Source organism: Halichoerus grypus, chromosome 8 (genome assembly GCF_964656455.1).
Source record: "Halichoerus grypus chromosome 8, mHalGry1.hap1.1, whole genome shotgun sequence".
Classification (NCBI taxonomy): domain Eukaryota; kingdom Metazoa; phylum Chordata; class Mammalia; order Carnivora; family Phocidae; genus Halichoerus; species Halichoerus grypus.
The window spans coordinates 23,956,316-23,976,992 of NC_135719.1; the positions used below are offsets into that span (position 1 = coordinate 23,956,316).

The 20,677-nt window shown below is 43.1% G+C and overlaps 1 protein-coding gene across 1 annotated transcript; it reads left to right on the plus strand.

Moving 5' to 3' along the window:
• The first annotated feature begins 657 nt into the window (after positions 1-657).
• Positions 658-14,181, plus strand: ARRDC4 (arrestin domain containing 4). Its single transcript, XM_036099918.2, has 8 exons — positions 658-1,110; positions 5,471-5,537; positions 5,790-5,937; positions 7,951-8,053; positions 9,267-9,523; positions 10,041-10,203; positions 10,648-10,802; positions 11,390-14,181. Exons 1-8 carry the CDS (start codon positions 822-824, stop codon positions 11,444-11,446), a joined length of 1,239 nt encoding a protein of 412 aa, XP_035955811.1. The 5' UTR covers positions 658-821; the 3' UTR covers positions 11,447-14,181.
• The last annotated feature ends 6,496 nt before the right edge of the window (positions 14,182-20,677 follow it).

A 20,677-nucleotide genomic window follows, 5' to 3' on the forward strand; every position in this document is an offset into this window, starting at 1 on the left:
AGTTTCGAGGCAGCCGCCCCACCTCCACCCAAAAAACTCACAGGAGAATTATTGCTGAGTTCCATTTTCCAGGGTATCTATTTCCCCCACGAGTACTGCAGATTAAATCATAAATACAAGCCAGTTGCATATCTAAAACTAATGATGTAATGTATGGGGATTAACATAACAATAAAAAAATTTAAAAAAAAACAAAAAAAAAACAAGCCAGTTGCAATCACAACTTCATATACCAGTGCAAACCCAGTGGCTTCTGCAGTCCCCACGCTGCCAGAAACCCCGCCCCCGTTCGTAACCATGGGAACGGTTGACACTTTGCGAGCCGGAGATTCCCGGTCCCGCCCCCTCCCTAACAAATATTGTTTCCCACTATCTGTCCACATGGGCGCACCGCCTCACTATTGGTCAGTGCCCGAGAACTGTGCCTTGCCCCAGCCAATAAGCGGCCTGTGCACGTGTACGCCTGCGTATCCCGATTGGTCACCACTGTCTGATCACGCACTGCCTACCTGCGCCATCCGGTGCGTGGGAGCGCCTATGAAATGACTCAGTAGCCATTTACAACCAATCGGCACGAGGCAGGGCTCAGAGCGGCCTATGGGTGCGCGCCGGGGGTGGGCTGTCCCAGCCCCTGTCCAGTCCCACCTGGGTTTGTTAAAGCGATAGGCCCCACGGCGCTCCAGGGCTCCACCGGGCACCGCACAACTGCCGCGGCGGCCCTCGGCGTGCGGCGGGCGCCCGTGACAGCGGCGCCGCTCTGCTCGCCACGCCGGCTCCGGGCAGCTGCCGACCTCCCTGGCGCGGCCCCATCGCCCGGCGGGATGGGCGGCGAGGCGGGGTCCGCGGCGGCCGTGGGGTCCGAGGGCCGCGTAAAGAGCCTGGGTCTGGTGTTCGAGGATGAGCGCAAGGGCTGCTACTCGAGCGGCGAGACGGTGGCGGGACACGTGCTGCTGGAGGCGGCCGAGCCGGTGGCCCTGCGCGCGCTGCGCCTGGAGGCCCACGGCCGAGCCACTGCCGCCTGGGGCCCGAGCCCTGGCGCCGCGGCCCCGGCCGCCGCCTCGGAGGTGGAGTACCTGAACGTGCGCCTGAGCCTGCGCGAACCCCCGGCCGGTGAGCGAGGGCCACGGCCCCGGTGTCCCCGCCGGGCCACGGGAGGCTCCGCAGAGGGGCTGGCAGGAACCGGGAGGGCGCGCGTCTGCGGACGCCCACCGCCTAGGGGGGCGGGGGCGGGATCCGAGGCTGGGGTCCGCCTACGGGGTGGCCGGAGCCTCAGTTTGGTCGCCGGTAGCGGGTGGGTAACAATGCCTGTGCCCCCCACTGCAAAGCACCGGGGAGATCGCGCGAGGTGAGTGCGCACGTCTACCTGGCTCCTCGCCTCTGGCTCGCTTGGGCCTGCCCAGCGCCGGGCGTCCCAGGACCTTCCAGGAGTGAACCGTTGCCATGGGAACCTGTGATGAGCAGTCAGAAATCTAAGATCTGGGGATCTAGGTCCTGTTCCTTCTGGCCTGAGGGATGGAGAGTGGAATCAGTCGATGAGGTTTCCATGCTGTGTTGCTCAGTGTTTTATGGGCCTCCCCTTCTTCCCATCCTGGAGGTAGACAGTCGTTCTTGTTTCACGATGAATTAGCAAAACCTCAATCTTGGAAAAAGGGAAGTAGTTCCTGAGCGGTAGGGGTTCAAAGGAAGTGTTTCTAGAGTTGACCATCATACTTGACTATCATACTTTCCCTCTTCTGGGAGCAGAGTAACAAGAGTTCTGCCTCTGCCCTATATTCTTTCGTTTTTTCTTCTTCTTTTTGTTTCCTTGCAACATCCCTCCCCCCCGCCCCTTGCCCCGTAGGCTTTTGGAGACAGTGGGATCTGGGCATTGTAAGTTTCTGGAGGAATGATTACCCACTTCTTGTCCACTCTTGTTGAAGTCCAGTTAATAGTGTAGGTTTTTCCAAGTGCTTATGTGGGAACCTACATCATAGCTGTTTTATCTATATGTATACTACGTGTATAAATATAAAACTTTATATAATTATATATAGTAAATATGCAAAAATTGATTTTCTTAATCATGAAAATACTAGGAACAGTGAGTCTTGCTCTTCATGGAGCTGGTGGAAGCTACTTTAAACTATTTTATCTTTCTGCCTCATCAGCTTCAGCTTTTATCTATAAAAGGAGATAATGGTATAAACTCCCCTCCCTTGAAGAGTAAAAGGCAGTATATCAATGTTTTAATGTTTTCTGTGTCTTATACAAAATAAATAGTATGTGCAATTTTGCCTTTTCCTACTTTGGAGAAGTAGACTGTTCACCATTAAATCCTCAAGGTATGTGAGAATCCAGTGATCCCAAGTATTGTAGTGAGGAAAAAAACATATTTGGGACCAAAGCCTTTTTGGATTCACAAGTACAGTGTGTTGGGTGACCCTTTCCTTGGTATGGTTTCCAGGATCAGCCTACACATGCCTCCCCCAATGGGCAGGGACAACACAGATTTTCAAGATGGCTGACTGGAGTCAAGGGTCGTGGAAGAGAGAAGTGGTTTTTGACCCGGGCTGTGGACTCTCTCTATCTCTGTGCCTATAACTACTGAGTAAACAGAAGTGAGATTAATAGCAGTTGGACCTGGGATTAGTAATAAAAAATTGCTTTGGTAAAATCTGGTCTGACAAATACTGTTTTGAATCACAGGTTAGATCTTGCTTTTTCATTCTGATGGAATAGAATGTCTAAGCCTAGACAACCTGAAAATTTTTAGCTTGTTTTTAAAAGATATCACACCAGATATTGGCAAAAATTATGTTTTATTTAAAAATCATTGTTTTAGGTGAGCTCATTGAGAAAAAAAAAAAAAAAAAACACTCCTAACATCTGTAGCTTGAAAGAAGTTAGCAACTTTGCATAGTCGTAGATTTTCAGGGTCATTTATTTCCAAAACCTAGCTGAATTTTGATCACCTGAAGAGATTTTTAGAAATCTAGATTTTTGGGGGAAATGTGTCTAGGACATTTCTTTTCAGGAAATCTCCCCCCAGATAATTGTTTGGCACCGTTAATCTAATCTACTTGCTATCTTTGTGATTTTCTTCATTTTTTGTTTAATTATTGAGGAGTTGTGGTAGAAAGATAAGACAGAAGAGAGTTAGTTTCACTTGGTACCCACCAGTGGTATGACCTTGTGGGAGTCCCTCAACCTTCCTGAGCCCAAGTCTCTGACTCTGTAATGATGTTCTTAGCTCCCACCCCTCGCGAGTGCCCTGAATGAGGAGCTTGGGCTGTAAGACCATCAGTGAATGGAACACCTCTCTGTGATTTCGTAGTCCTCAGTGTGTAAGGCAGAAGTACTGAGCCATGAGAACAGAAGCAGAAATGGGCACATGATTCAGCTTGTTAAACTTTTAACAAAAAGATAATCATAAGAGAAAGGAAGAAAACTAAGATGATTCCAAATGCTATAACCTCTGTTGATCAACTTTCTCCATTTGCGTTTCTGTTAATGTGTGGAGGGGATTGAAAGCCTTGTTTTAAATGTTCTAGTTCCTATGTTCATCCGTGTTCTCTATGATGAGAGAACTTTCTCTCTCTCAGTATCCCTAGTAACTGTTCCCCACACATGCCCACTGTGCCCAGCCTCATGCTGTTCCCTTCCTCTCAAACCCCCTCCTCCACATCTCCGTGCTGGCCCTCAGGTCCAGAGCAGGCACCATCCCCTCCACGGGCTCCCGCACTCTGTGCTCATTACTTGCATGCATGTGTCTGTAGCCCCCCCTCCTCCCATGGTCTATCTGAGGATTGACGTTACTCATCTTTGTATCCATGGGGCCTGACGTCTAAGCACTGTACGGTTTGAACTCACATGAAATCCACATTTTTAAACATTGTAAAGTACACAGATTGTCCTATTCAGTAGTCTAAGGATTACAATTTAGAACTTTAGTCCAGCTCTCTCAGAAGCATTGGGATTGCCTTGAGCCTTTTACTTGATAGCACGGCTGTAAGTGCTGAGTCTTACAGGGAGGGCAGCTCTGGGCACACCTGAGCCCTCGGACTGCCTCCATCACAGTGGCCTCTTGTCCCTGTCACTTGTTCACTTCGCCTCCAAGTCACCCACCTGTGTTGTATTTATATTTGAATGACCTTCAGTCATTTTTCCCCCTAATATATTACACGCTGAAAATTGGGGATAGATTCAGAAGACTAAATGGGCCAATAATGCATTCCTGTTTTCTGAAAGGACAGGTTGAAATGTTAACTTGTTTCTAGTAAGTGAAAAAATATTCCATTTTACTAGCCCTTTAAATGTCTCTCTCTCTCTCTTTTTTTTTTTTTTTAATGAATGGATACAGTAGAAATCTCTGTTTTTAGTATCAACTGACCAGGCAAATCTTGAAGAAAGTTCTCATCTGTGCTGCACTTCCTTCATCTGAATCGTGCCACCCTTGACGAGGGGGTTTAGTTCTGAACTTGAATTGATGAGCATAAAGTGAAGGGGAAGTTTCTAAGCATCTCTGCAGAGCTGTCTAAGCCACGTGACAGCCCTGGAGTTGACTTTGGATCTGAATGATGCCAGTTGTGTGTGTGTTCATGGGAGCTCCAGCAGCGCCCCTGGCCTCACACGGTCCATCTGCACCCTGCATCTCAGCCTCTATGGGGGATAAAACCCAGCTGGCTGACCCAGAACGCAGAGCAGGAGGGAGGAGTCGTGGCTGTGCTAGGCAGACCCCGCTCCATATCCTGACTTAACCACCAATTAACGAGCCACCTATTAATGGGTAGAGCTTAAGTGTACATGCATGACTCTTAACCTCGTAAGTTGTCCTGTTAGTTTGGCTGTTTAGTATTATTATACTCAGTCTTCACACTATTCCAAGGAAATCTTTCACCTTTTTCCATTTTTGCCCAAGGAATACAGAATGTGATTTTTATGGTATACCCAAAGTAAATAGATGTATTTTTTGCTAAATCAGTTTTAAATCCAATTTAATATCGATATGTCGTATTAGTATAATAGTATACTATGACGTTAGTGTAATAGCATTGGTGTATGTTTATAATACGATGCTGGGACACTTGTGCTGGTTTATGAGTGGGGCGAACAGATGTGTGTGTGTACATGGACACACACGTATGTATACGTGTGTGTGTATATACATACATGTGCGTGTGTGCACACGTGTGTGCGTGTGTGCATGTGTATATGTACATGAGAACTCTGGGCTCTGACACTTTATGGTAATTACTTGCGTGATTGGTCTCTTTAAAGATAGAAACTGTATGTGTATATATGGTTTGAAATTGATGAAACTTGATAGAAACTGATTCAAATTCTAATTCTCTAAATCTTAGAGATTAATGTACTTTCTGGAGTATCCTGGATGCTATAGCCAGGGAAATCTCCTTTTTTTAAAAAATAGGATTACGTTGTGAAAATTCTTGATCTAATATGACCTTAGTTAAAATGTATTTTCTTTTTTTAGGTGAAGGCATCCTCTTATTAGAGCCTGGAAAACATGAATTTCCATTTAGCTTTCAACTTCCATCTGAGTAAGTGAAACGATACTACTTTTGTGATTTCCTTTCTCGGCAATATGTCTTTCCCGAGGTGAGGGTACCAGGTATCTTCTGAGACTCAGTTATGCCCATTGATCTTGAATAGCCCCTCAGTAGACTTACCCTGTTCACATTCTTTTTATTTTGTTTAACCCAAACCAACACTTTTAAGGCTTTTTGTTTTTTTTTCCAGTGGTGTTTCACTGAAAGATGAACTTCTCAGTTAACCTCTTTGGTTCGTTTCAGACCTTTAGTAACCTCGTTCACCGGGAAATATGGAAGTATTCAGTACTGTGTGAGGGCAGTTTTGGAACGACCCAAGGTACCCGATCAGAGTGTGAAGCGGGAGCTTCAGGTGATTAGTCACATTGATGTCAACACACCAGCATTGTTAGTAAGTTCTTCCTCCTCCTTTTTCTCCTCCCCTCCCTTCCTCCTTCCCTTCAGTAGTGCTGTATACACCGATCCAGTGTGGTGCTAGTCTGTCCTGTCACTTTCTGATACAATCTTGTAACCCATGGGCCTTCACTATAAATGTGTGATTCTAGGTTGGGCAAATTACAAATTGTCTGTGTTAATACTATTGATTATGTCTCCATTGTTCAGGGCTGCTTTTGCCAAAAAGTTATACAGGCTTGAAATGCATTAATAAGGCTTAATAATAATAATGCGCACACAGAGAGTGGTTACTTTTACCAGAGCGGCCACATTCACGGGGCTGTGGTATTCTAAACTCTTCAATAATAGCAGGTTGAGGAACAGTAATTACGGAAGAGTATTAATCATGCTCAGCCTGTTATTGAGGCTCAGGCCATTATGCTATGTATCCTTGCATTTTGCATGTCATTTTCTAACATTAAGTAAGTGCGTGCAGCTGCCGTGGAGAGCCTTTCTCTTATCATTTCCTTATGACAGATTTGGCCACATTAAAGCATTGAACTTCTAATAATCACCAGAAATACTGTAGGCTGATAAGAAAGATTAGGCTATAAGTAACAACAGAGTAGGCAGGATGGGAGCTAATGAGCTAGATTCTTTTATCTAAACCCATATTATCAAAATAATATAAAATTATACCTTGTACTTTCATGATAGCTGTGAGGACCTAATGGTTCTTCATTTAAATATGAATGAATGATTTTTTTACTTCATAGAAAATACTGGGATAATTTGAACTTTCCATCATGATACGGGTGTTCCAAAGATGTATGTTTAGTATTGGGGGGTTTCTTTTTCTAGCCAATGTTTTTAAAGATAAGGGGAAAAAACAGGAGCTAAAAGGTATTTCACCCTATTTTCGTTGGAAAATGGAATGGACTTCTCTCTGATGTTCACTTTTGGAGGGTGACAGTATAATAATTATGCTCTGGCTGCAGGACCCCTTGTGACCAAAATCCTAGAACAGCCCGCACCCAGCCGAGCAGGCTGAAAGCTCCTGTTATGGCCGGAAGTTACCGTCCACTTCACACCTTGGGTTTTTCTGGTTTTTTTGTCTTTTTGTTTTGTTTTGTTTTTGCAAATTGACAATACTGTCTTGTACTTTTAAAAACTACTTAGAATTGGGAAGTTGGCTATTTCTAAGCTATTTGTGGGACCATTGTGGCAAATGATTTAAGGAGATTTTATTTTTTTGCCAAAAAGAAAAACTATTAATCCTTTAATGTTCTTTTTATAAGTAAAAAACTATTGCAGCTTTGGGTTTTACTATGAGCTTTTGGTTTGTGCGTCTTTTAAAGTGAGCATTTTAAGTCTTGTGCCCTTTCTCTTGATGTCGTAGGAGAGAAGGTGGGGTGGTCTGTTCGGTAACCTTGTGGATCCACTGCATTGGGTGCGTTGTGCTGCCACCACACACAACCCAAAACCAGTCTCACTTGAGGGCACTTGAAATTTCTGCCTAATCATGCATTTTTGAATTCAGGAAAAAAAGGCTATTTGCTTCTTCTATATTTTAGATGCCAAAACAAATAGAAGATTTTGATTATTGATTTTTATACCATTTCTTTTTTTAACCTAATCTACACGTAAAGTCTTTAAAAGAAAAAAAGCATCTCTGTCACTTTACTAGTTACTACTGTAATTTTCTATTATTACCTTAAGGGAAGGTATATCATTTCCCAGAAATATAATGATTATAGGATAAAATAGGATTTCTTATCATTTCCTTATGACCTATCACCTAATTTGAGTCTGACAATTCATCTTAGTTTTCCTAAAAGAGAATGACTTGTTTTTTCAATGCTTTATATTTCAGCAAGTATTTTGCCTAATGTCACATGAGGATAAAAAGTTGATTTGTTTTCTGAAAGACATTTCTTCACAACCGTTTAATAAAGAATGATGTAATTTTAAGTTCTGTGAGTTTTCTACTGGTTTAATTAAAGTCACGTTATTTCTTGAAATTTTCAAGACCCCTGTATTGAAAACTCAAGAGAAAATGGTTGGCTGTTGGTTTTTCACGTCTGGTCCTGTCTCACTGAGTGCCAAAATTGAAAGAAAAGGATACTGTAATGGTAAGCAAAATGTTTGAAAGTACAAATAGAGGAGTCATGCATTTTATTAGCTACTTTTAAGTGATTTTAAATAGTGTGTTTTGTAATTCATGAGGTACATACTGTTTTAAAATGTGGATAATATGTTTTTCATATAAATAATGGATATGTAAGTATTTTTGAGTGATGAGTCGATTCCAGTAAAACTTCTGGTGTTTCTGACTTCGGTCCTTTCACTTTAGTAACAAAGACTAGAACTGGGAAAGTGGGGAAAATGCCAGCATTTTACTTGATGTTGCCAAAGAATGTCAGGAGCAGCGTTGCTCAGAAGAGCACTATTGCACGGGGCGCCTGGGTGGCTCAGTCGTTAGGCGTCTGCCTTCGGCTCAGGTCATGATCCCAGGGTCCTGGGATCGAGCCCCGCATTGGGCTCCGTGCTCCGCGGGAAGCCTGCTTCTCCCTCTCCCACTCCCCCGGCTTGTGTTCCCTCTCTCGCTGTGTCTCTCTCTGTCAAATGAATAAATAAAATCTTAAAAAAAAAAAAGAACGCTATTGCAGCAGGAAACCACGTCAGGCAGTCTGACCCTGTGCTGGGGCTATGTACCCAAACATAGGGGGTGAGAGTGTAGAACATGAACAGCCTGAACAGTCAGATTGATCTTGGAGCAACCGTTTGTGAAGGCTCTGATTCCGCCCAGTGGGTTTGGCCCCCACTCCAGGGTTCCGGCTCATTGGAAACAAATGTGGTACAGATGGTAGGACGGTGGGCATGTAACGCGGACGGGAGAGTCGTCTGCTCCATCCGTTTCATTTATGCCGTCACATCGGCTCCTTAAAAGCGATGTCTTTGTTCTCCTGTTGGGCAGATTTTAATTTGATGGGCATTAATGAGTTTGTTAGTGATCTTTTGTACTTAACGTAGTACTGGGCCATTTATTTGTATGTATTATTTTAATTTTTATAGATACTTGTTATTTACATATGTTTAGAACTGGCAACCTAATATTGCTACATTAGAAAAGCAAATAATGCCGTAATTAGAAGCCAGTATGTACCGTGACCTGCAGTGAATTCTCAGATCTCTGACACAGATTCACAATGCAAGTTTCCCATCAAAGGCTCTCAATTTGTTAAAGTCACAAGGCGACTTTTGCTTTAATTGGTTAGCGGCTCTCTTCCACCGTGGTGAGAACTTTCTGAAAAGTCTCTGAAGGTGTTTTTGTTCTCTTTTTAGGAGAAGCCATTCCAATCTATGCAGAGATAGAGAATTGTTCCTCTCGGCTGATTGTTCCCAAAGCTGCTATTTTCCAAACCCAGACGTACTTGGCGAGTGGGAGAACAAAGACCGTCCGGCACATGGTTGCCAACGTACGAGGAAACCACATTGCATCTGGGGGCACTGACACGTGGAATGGGAAGACTCTCAAAATCCCACCTGTTACCCCGTCCATCCTGGATTGCTGCATTATCAGAATAGACTATTCCTTAGCTGTAAGCGGAGATCTTCTTAAAATGAAAAATATGTAGAATGGAGTAATAACCATGCCATGTTACCACGAATATGTACGTTTAATGCCTGGGACAATGTCCTTGTATGTCAGCATTATGGCAGACCATGGAATGATGAAGATTGGCCTTTGTTCTTAATCAAAAACTGTCCCCCTAAGGAATTGAATTAACTAACATGCAGTTAAGGGCTGTTTGTTATATTGAAAACATAGACTTCATTTTTTATCATTATTATGTAAGCCGTGCTTGCTTACAGTGAAGTATGTTAAGGCTACAGGTCCCCATCACAGAGCATTCAGTGCATTTCCTGGGCTCTTCATTTGGTTTGTTCTTCATTTTATTTGGTCAGGATCCTTTACAGCTTCTATTGGAGAAGTGGTGGTAGGCAACAAAGATACTTGTTTCTGTGAAAAAATAAATTGGAGGTTTTATTTATATTTTTGCCTTTTTCTCTCTCTCTCTCTCTCACTTTTTTTCTTTTCTTTTTTTGACATATTAGGTGTACATTCACATTCCTGGTGCTAAAAAACTGATGCTCGAGCTGCCCTTAGTGATTGGCACGATTCCATACCATGGTTTTGGCAGCAGAAACTCCAGCATTGCCAGCCAGTTCAGTATGGATCTGAGCTGGCTGACGCTGACCCTGCCAGAGCAGCCCGAAGGTACGAGGCGTGGAGGGTCCCCCCGCGAGGAGTTTCACACCTAGGGTACCCGAGGGCAGCGTAAGACAGCAGGTGCTCAGATGCCGAGGACTCCTGCCTCCGCAGCCATCCTGACTCCTCTGAGCCCTGGAAATCCTAACACCGCCTTCCTGGCAGGGACTTGGGAGCCTGGCTTAGCCGGGGCACAGAGCTGCTGGCTGCAGAGCCAGAAGGAAGTCTCCATCTCAAAAGAGGAGAATGCGATAACTGTTAGTAGTGATTTCACAAGAGAAGGATCGATTAAGTACGTTCTATCATGGTGGGCACAAAAACTTGCTCATTAGAGGGGGGAAAAGAAAAACATCATTTTCAAATTTAGCTAAATTTCTTGTTTTGGTAAGAGTTCAGAAGAATGTAACAAATTTTCGTGTGGACTTCTGAGACCCAACTCTGTTTTTGTCACAGCGCCACCAAATTACGCAGACGTAGTGTCAGAGGAGGAATTCTCTAGACACGTGCCTCCTTACCCGCAGCCCCCTAACTGTGAGGGGGAAGCATGCTGTCCCGTGTTCGCCTGCATGCAGGAATTCCGGTTTCAGCCGCCACCTCTTTATTCAGAGGTAAGCAAAACGAAAGAAAATAAGACTTTTAGGTTGCCGTCTGGAAATAATCCTTTGTAAGTATCTGTTGCTGATTCCTAAGTAGTAGGGGATACATATTTAAAAATTTTTTCTGGTGGGTGCCTGGGTGGCTCAGTTGGTTGAGCGACTGCCTTCGGCTCAGGTCATGATCCTGGAGTCCCTGAATTGAGTCCCGCATCGGGCTCCCTGCTCAGCAGGGGGTCTGCTTCTCCCTCTGACCCTCCCCCCTCTCATGTGCTTGCTCTGTCTCATTCTCTCTCTCTCAAATAAATAAATAAAATCTTTAAAAAAAAAAAAATTTTTTTCTGGTGATAAAGTGGCAGTGATCCGATTACTTCCTTTTGTAATATTTTCCTTGTAAACGATAGCATGCCCGTAGAGTACCATGGATCGCCTTTAATTGTTTTATGTGGCCATGGAGTACAGAGCACTTAAGTGACCCGCTGGGACTTCTTATTAATAGGCTCATAGCAACTTGGCTTCTAACCACCATATAATTAGAAATAGATACTAAGATTATTTATAGGGCGCTGGAATAGTAATCCTGGTCTGCTCTTTTTTTGCAGGTTGATCCACATCCTCCTGATGTAGAAGAGACCCAGCCTGTTTCCTTCATTCTCTGAACAAATGTCAGAAATCACTGTGTTCATCATCAATTTAGAAAACGGTTCCTTCCCCCTGCCTTTTTGGAAAAGAAGGAGAGAAAAGGCGTGTAAGAACATAAATGAACATCCAGATCGAAGGTGATAGAAATTAAAGAATATGTGAACTTCGCAGTGGGCCGACGGGATCATTGCACAAGTTGATGATACCGTTGTGCGTCCCCTTTAAGTAATCCAGTGAAGCAGATGTGAAAAGTCACGTGAGAAGAATGTCCCGGAAGTCCTGATGGTGATAGAGTAAGTGAAGGGGGTGCCTGCACGCTTGACCACAGAGAACAGACGCTGTGTGGAGAGTGGAAATGCTCTGTGTCACTTTACAGAGGTTTCTCCAGGTGGAGCAGAAGTTACCCTGAGCTTTAAGGAAACGTAGACCCATTGGGAGCCTTGATTCTGAAGACGGTAGCGGCACGGAGGCGTGCACGAATAGGGGAGGCCCACCCTAGATACCAAGTGTGAGGGGCTGCGTGCTTTCTTACGTGTCCCATAGGACCGAAGTCCTCGAAAGAACCTTTCAGTGAGGTCCTAACGAAGTAACACAGTTCCACTGTATAAGTTGGCTCTGCAGTATTACGAAACCAAGAAAAGAGTTCCTTGCAAGGCATGTCAGTTCAGAGGGGATCAGTATGAGAACACGTTCGGTTGAAGGCTATAGTTCTTACCCCATTTAAGTACTTTGTTAGGGTATGTGTTTGATTTTCCCCGTGTCTTATTTACCTAGGATGATAGTAGAAAAAGAAAGGGAAAAAAAAAAAAAAAAAGAAGGTTGCATCCTCAGGCTGCCTTGATAACTACACAGAAAAAAAATACAAAAAAACCAACAAAAAGCCTTTCTTAACCTACCTCTAGTGGGGTTATCAGAATCCTTGGAAAACTCGAGGCCTGATAAGCCTTGTGTAGAGTTTCTGCTAATTGGCAGTAGCAATCTCCTCTGACCTATCACTAAATCTGCAGGTGGACCAAGGGAAAAATCTATAAGGCTAGCGTTAGATGAAAGTTAATATATGCCTACCAAAGGGTATTTCAAAATAAATGCAAAATCAAAAGAGGGTACAAACGACCATGGTTTTTAAAAAGGACAAACTGAATTCCTGCCAAGAAGAGACCTTAGTCTACTGACGGCAGTCACTGCGCCGTGTATTATTATTCCCATTTCAATTCTTTAGTAATTCTATTTAAACTGTGATTTTTTTCCTTTATTGTTTTGGTGCAATATCTTTATTATCATTTAACCTCAGGATATTCCGACCAACAAGATTGTGTTGCTGCTAGAAGTCTGAGCAATGTTTTGACTTTTCCCCTCTCCCCTTCTGTTCGTGGTCACATGGTCCCTTGCTTTTCCTTTCATCTGTTGGTTTCACGAGCTGAGAGCATTCCTGGACCCTCAGTAGAAAGGAGGGAGGGATTTCCACGATAGAGGTTTTGGACCAGCCGAGTACTTTGGTTTTCTCCATGTCCTACAGGTTCAACCTAGAAACCCTGGTGCTTCCCATGCAGAATGCCGTACTTCATTCACCAGAGTGAATAATTTTTCTTTCAATCAGTATATTCAGTCACAACTATCAAAGCTCTTCTAAGGTTAAGTTTTGTATTTAGAAGTTAGTTGGCCATCTGATCAGGGATTTTTTCTACATGCATTAGGTAAATGTATCCTTCTCCCCCTTCTGGACATACCTCTCTCTGTAATCATGTAAGCATCTTAAGCAATTTTTTTCATTGTAAGCCACTGTTTAAAATCACAGTGCAAAACTGTTATACCAATAATTGTGGTACTGAAATTGTCACAGAACTTTATTCCCTGCTTTGGTTTTTAGTGCCTTTTTTTTTTTTTTTTTTTTGCTTTGTCTTTGTGTATTTTTAAAGAGGTATGTGTCTTTAAGTGTTATCTGAACAGTGTTGTTCTTACTCTAAAAAAAAGATCCTCTTCAACTGTTTCTTGACTTCTAAGTTGTAGTTTATATGCCTTGTCAAGACATTGTCCATCTCCATGATACCAAAATAAAGTGAAAGAAGCGAAGAAAAACGGTATGAAGGAAGAAAGTTTAGTTTTGGCCCCATGTAGAAAGCCAAGTAGTTGGCTTCCAACTACTCAGTGGAGTCCTTCACTAGGATGTTTTATCACCTGTAACAGAGACATCGTGAAATGTGCTAACAAAATTAAAGCAAAGCTCATTTTGTAGCACTTAAAAGAGTAGCTAAAAGGTATGATTTGCCTTATCAAATTGGTATCAGTATATCTGACCTTAAGCAGTAGGTTGAAACTGCATACCGTTTTATAATCAAGAAATTATTCTACGAATGTTAGAAAATTCTACATTGCAACAGAATTCTTGGGAATGAAGATAAAAATTTAGCTGCTATTTGCTTGTTATTCTGTTGTTTAGTTTGCAAAGAAACTGTGGCCTTAGAATTTTCTTTTTGATGCAAAAATTTTTGAAACTGAAAATGTGTATCTTTTGGCACACAAAATCCTTCCATGGGCAGAACTTTAATTTTTATGTTTTTCTTTTGCACAATAAGAAACTCAATAGGCAGGGATTTTGTTTTTGATAAGTTAACTATGAAAGCTTTTTTATTTTTATTATTAAAAATGTAACAGTTTAACCCACAGGAAAAAAAAAAATAAAGATTGTATTTTGTATTCTGGTTTGAACCCTATGGGTTCCTTTTGTTAATAAATGATGACACTAATGCCGTGAGGTACTGGTTCTGTGTTTGCTTTGTTTTTGTAAGACTATGACTTAAATGGTTACAGACTTAGGGGAAATCAGTACCACAAGACAAAGTGTAATTGCTGTTAAATTAAGATCCTTTTGTTGCACGCGCATACTATCACCAGGTCGGACAGCCCTGGGGGCTTCTGAGCCTGGTTTTACAGTGGGCTCAGTTTCCCCCAAGGAAATCAGTTTTTAGCATTCCATGAAGAAAAGGGGTAACATGAGTAAGCCTAAACTGTCTTGGTAGTTGAGAGATTACCTTCATTTATTCCCAAATGACAATGGCTACTTTTAAAACTTCCAGAGTTTTTGTGTTTTATGGGCCACGTGTTTCCCCGGGATTAATTTAGTGGATCTGATGAGCTGTCAGGGGACCCAGACTGGAAGACACCGACCCAAGTCAACCTCCCCTTTCAAATGGATAAAAGCCATACATTTGGTACAAGCACTATGTAATGGTATATCATCTTCAAGAAAACTGCCCCGATCCTCTCTCCTGGAAAATTCTCAAATTTAGCTAAGTGGTAGAGCCCTGGTAACTTACTCTCCAAGTGTTTACAATATGGGAGATAGCGTTAAATAAATAGATTGCTTGTGGATCCACATTGGCAGTCGACATAAATGGAGACATTTGTCTCATGCAATAAATATCGAGGCAGAATTTATCAGTTCGCCCTTAAAGTTTCCGTAGTTTCTATTATAAAGTGGTGGGTTCTAAAATTCAGAACTATGCAGGATGCTAACAAAGAATCTAGGACAAGGCCCTCCTAGTACAAATGAGGATACCAAAACCCAGAGGTGTAACCTGAAGGTCTGACCTACATTCTCTGTAAGATCACCACTCACTCTAAAATTTCCTGATTCTACTACCTTAATAGAAGCCACAGAAACAGTAATCGCTTTAAGTTACGCAGTGTGAGACTTGCAGAACCAGATACTTAAGCAAATGCTAAATCAAGAATCTTCTGTGTTTCTGTCTTAAAGGCCTGCCTCCTGAAAGGATACCAGTCTTTGACTAAATTGCTTCCTAAGTATGTTTAATTAGTAGCTGGAATCTTTTCTTGAGCAGAGGGATTTGTTTCTAACTTTATATTTTGAAATAATTATAGACCCACAAGCTGCAATCATAGTACAGAGAGATCCTGCGTCCCCAGCACCCAGTCTCCCCCAAAGGTAACATCTTACATAACTCTAATACATGACCCAAATCAGGACACTGACATTGACACAGTACCTACGATTAACTAGAATTCAGGACTTGCTTGGATTTGGCCAGTTTTCGAATGCAGTCATTGTTCCTGCATATGTTTTTGTGGATAATTCTGTGACATTTTATCGTGTCTAGGTTCATACCCTCACCACCACAATCATGATAAAAAACTCCCATCACCACAAAGAAACTCCCTCCGGCTGCCCCAGTGCAGGGACCCCCTCCCCTTCCCTAGTCCCTGATTCATCGCTTCTCCATCTCTATGATTTTGTTATTTTGCTAGATACACGGAACTGTTCTGTACCTTTTCCACTGGCTTTTTCACGCAGGCTTATCACCTTTAAGATCCATGCAAGTTGTCTCCATAGTTTGTGCCTTTATGTTTCAGCTGAGACATTTTGAAAGAAACAAATCAGTTATTACTGGCTTTGAAATTTCATTTTTCAATTTGCAAAGAAAATGTGTAATGTGTGCACATGATACCTTTGTAAATATTTTGGTTTTGATTTTGAGAACTACCTTTTATGGACAAAAATACATAAATGCAGGTTTACACAGATTTTTAGGCGTTCATTTTTACCTTGCCAAGGAATTGATGTATTTTACCTTTATTTTTTTTTTTTTTAACAATTTTATTTGTCCGAGAGGGAGAGACAGAGAGAGACAGAGAGCACAAGCAGGGGGAAAGAGAAGCAGGCTCCCTGCTGAGCAGGGAGCCCCATGAGGGACTCGATCCCAGGACTCTGGGATCATGACCTGAGCCCAAGGCAGACGCTTAACTAACTGAGCCACCCGAGCATCCTGAGTGTTTCACCTTTAGATAGAAAACTATTACATTATACTTGAGCAGATATACCTGTGATGAAAGTATAAGCCAAGCAGAAACTATCTTGGGCTATTTATCCTATCAGCAGCTGATAAGTTTTAATATAAATTATGCAGGAAAGAAATTACATTTGCCCTGCATTTTTTTAAATTAAATCTTGTGGGGTGTTTTTTTTTTTTTTTCTTTTTTCCTGCGTCTGTTTTAATTCCCTTCTTTCTAGTCCTGCTTCTTAACATCTGAGATGAAAAGCCCCCTTGGAAGCTGAGAAAAAATTAACTGTAAAATGCATACTTCTTCTTAATAATACTATATTATAAAACATGGAGTTACTTGTTAAGACAATTAGATTTTTCTAGACAAGAGAACTCTTCTAGAAGCCATTACACACTAACCTAAGGAGCTTTTCCCTAGAAGAAGACATGAATCTGTCAGGGAAGGAAGTAGCAAAACAAATACACAGTGAAAGGGGTGAAGGCAGATTAAAAGTGACTGGCGCCAATTTCCAGAACGTCACCGGAACTGAATTCACGTGGGGCTGTTGCTGTGCTCACGGACGGGAGATTTCATCCCTGCTCACATTTTCAAAAAACCAACATGTCTTACATGGACAGGAGGAGACATGCTTTAGGCAGCATCTGCCAGTGGCAACAAGTAAACCTGCAGGCATTTCCCTCATACTTGGCAATCTTGTCCTCCCCCCAGCACGCGTGCACATGCACACAGACACCCTTACTTCTCACCCTTTTGTCTACGCTATTTACCTTCAGACCTGAGTCTGTTTAATCAAGGGAAGGATGTCGGTTCTGTTACAAAAGGTAGAAGCAGACAATGCGTTCTGCATCCACAGGAATTTGCTGGAAGAGAAGCCATTTTCTGCCAACTTCTTCCACCAACTGTCTTCCCCTAAACAGTACAACAGTACAGCACTAGAAGAGGTATTAGGGAACTAGTCATTTTTATTATCTTTATTATGTAGATAGATATAGATCTTTTTTTTAGAAAGAGTGCATGCATGAGCAGGGCATGGGGGGCGGAGCAGAGGGAGAGGGAGAGAGAGAATCTCAAGCAGACTCCCCACTGAGCACAGAGCCCAATGCGGGGCTGGATCGCAGGACCCTGAGATCATGACCTGAGCCGAAATCAAGAGTCGAATGCTTAATTGACTGAGCCACCCATGCTCCCCTTTATGTATTTTTATATATTTATTACATTATATTATTATATTTTATTTTTTAGAAATTATTAAATGAGTAAACTGAAGGCAGTAGATGCCAGGAATTTATCTTTTTCTTATATAAAAATAGTTACTGCATACTGCGCCAGTCCTTCTAGTCATCCAACCCCAGCCACCCCTGCTCTGCCCCAGCCCCGTGTCTATTTAATGACTGAAGGACATAGTGTCTTCCAAACCAAGATAACAGTAATGCCACTCATACATATAGTATTTACTGTGTTCTTCACATACACAAATTCCCTCTAACTAACATGAAAGATGCCAGGTTTGGGGGTTTTTTGTCTTGACTTTTAATCTCAGATGCCAAAATCTATCTGAGAGTCTGCGTGATAAGCACTCACACTATCGGATGGCTTATTTGTATTTGCCATCACTGCAAATATTCAGACTTGTCTGGACTGGTTTACTGAGTTTATTCAAGTAAAGTATAAAGGTTTATGGTCCATAGTTAATTAGCTTACTTCAAAATACGGCAGACAAACAGGCACACACTCACTCACAGATACACAGATGCTCTGTTCCTGGCCTGGGGACTTTACCCCACAGGCCAGACAGCTCATGAAAACTTGCATTGTTGATACTCTTGGGGACTAAAGAGAGGGCACAGTGTCATCACCAACCCATCCCACTACTAGAGGAACACAAAGGATGAGTCTTTGCTTTGGGAGCTGATCTACTGACGGGCAGTAAATAGAGAAGAGTGAAAGAGGCTTTCAACGAAACAATTCCGTATTTCATGCCCACCCTGAGTCACTACAGTCCAGGAAGTTAAGAGCAAAACCCTAATGTTGAGCCATAAGAGTTCATGGCATAATTAAGAAAGCTCTAGATGTCCATATGAGTCCATACAAGAAAGTATGCTGAATATTTGCTACCTGACAGCGTCCCTGCAAATCAGTTTTAATAGTTCCAAGCGAACTAAGATTATGGAAAAACAGCTTAATTACCTAAGCACACTATAATGTTTTTCCTGCCTAAATCAAAACAAATTTAAGACATCTGTGTATGCGTATTCACAGGAGGAATCGAATATTAAGCAAGTTTCCTTTATCTTCCTTGGGAGAGGCTACATGAAACATTCCTAGCAAACCCCTTAAGAGAACCCACTTCCCCAGAGGTGGATTTAAAAGCAAATCCCAGTGTTTGTGATTCCATCCTTAATTCAACATCTGGCTCTTTTAGGTAAATACAGAATGCTGGGTGCCAGAGAAAACTGTAGTAACGAATACCTACCTTTATCTTATCTGACATTACAAAAAACCTCGGTAACCATGTCGGTAGATAACTTACCTTAAACACGCATGGCCCGCTGCGGATGCCAACAGCTGTTCCTCTAAGAGAGTGGTGGAATCACATCACATGAAAGTGGCGTTTTTTAAGAAAATGAATTGCAGGGACATCTGGGTGGCTCAGTCGGTTAAGTGTCTGCCTTCAGCTCAGGTCATGATCCCAGGGTCCTAGTCCCGCATCGGGCTCCCTGCTCTGAGGGGAGCCTGCTTCTCCCTCTGCTTACTGCTCCCCCTGCTTGTGCTCTCTCTCTCTCTCTCTCTCTCTCTGGCAAATAAATAAAACCTTAAAAAAAAAAAAAAGAAAGAAAGAAAGAAAATGAATTGCATTGTACTTGAGGCCATCTTAAAACAACCAGCCCCAGAACCGTCCTCTAACCAACGAAACAAGAATGATGTGCGCTGCCGATGGGAGATGTTTTAAACAGTGTCCACATTGAACGGGGCTTTCTGATGGTCTCACATTTGCTTCTGGTCACAATACAGAAGTCTCAACAAGGAAGAGCTGAGTTGGTGGGGGCTGGACAACCTGCACGTTAACGTTCTTCTTTCTCCAGCCTCACCCGGCCATGGATACCAGGTCTTCGACCCTTTAAAATGAGCCTGACTGGTTCCAAGATAAAGTCCCCCAGAGGCTCCAAGGTATGGACTATGGCTCCTTGTTCAAGTCTGGTCTGAGCCAGGCACCTGAGCACCTGCCTTGCTCAGCCATTGCTACTCACTGGCTGTGTGACCCACACATAGGACTTGCCAGATGCTAGGACAGAACCCTTCCCCAGACAGCGGCCTTCCCAGCTAAGACCTAGAACCTCAACTCCAACCCCAGGGTCCCCCAGGAAGACGTGGGTACAAGAAATTCTTTAAACTGAAAAATTAATCAGAAACGGCTCCTCTCAGCAAAAATGAGAGTTCCTATATATCAGATAAATTCACTAAGAGGAAATTGTCTGAACCATAAGAGATTCTTAACTCTAGGCAACAAACTGAGGGTTGCTGGAGGGGAGGCGGGTGGAGGGGATGGGGTAACTGGGTGATGGGCATTAAGGAGGGCACTTGAGGTAATGAGCACTGGGTGTTATATACAACTGATGAATCACTAAACTCCACCTCAGAAACTAATAATACACTGTGTTAATTAATTGAATTTAAATTTAAAAAATAAATGCAAAACAAAAAAGGAGGAAATTGTGTTGGTGTTTGTTTGTGCTTTGTGAGAATTTTTTTTTTTTTTTTTGGTACCTGATTTTTGTCAGGGAAGTTTATATGTTAAGACCCAGATAATCCCAAAGCTGAAGACTCACTTCCTACCTAGCCAGGGTCTTAATGCCCTGCTCAGTGATTAACTGCCCTCATCCAGGGGATCCAGATTATCCTGTTTGCCCAGCACATTCCCCATGCCTTGGGACCCATTCCCCGACAGACTGGCACAGTTGGTCACCCTACCCTTGACGCCCCCCCCCATCAGGGACAAGCCTGCTCCGTTCCTCACACCCCAAACTACATTGGCTGTAGGCCTTCACTGAGTCACTATCTCTTGTGTCTGCTTCTGTCACCCAAAAGCCCCTGTGAGAAGTGTTCCCCTGAAGTGAAAAAGGATGCATGCGTGGGGCCTGGAATGCTGAGGCCATTTTGGCCACTGGGATTTGGACTGGGACCCACATGGAGGCCAGCCCTGCACGTGATCCAGGCTCCACCTCCCCCCATCCCAGTGGCCTCTCCTTCCTCATTCTGACAAGGAGAGTCAGCTTGCCTACAGCCCAGAGCGCTACAGGGCCCAGAGTCTGGTTCTGCACCACAGGTCACCCCTCTGCGCACAATTTCCTCCCAGGCTTTGAGCTCTGTGCACATATGTGCATGGTCTGAGGCCACAGTGGTGGTGCCCTGTCCATCTGCTGTCTTCCTCTGCCATCTCTCTGTCTCTC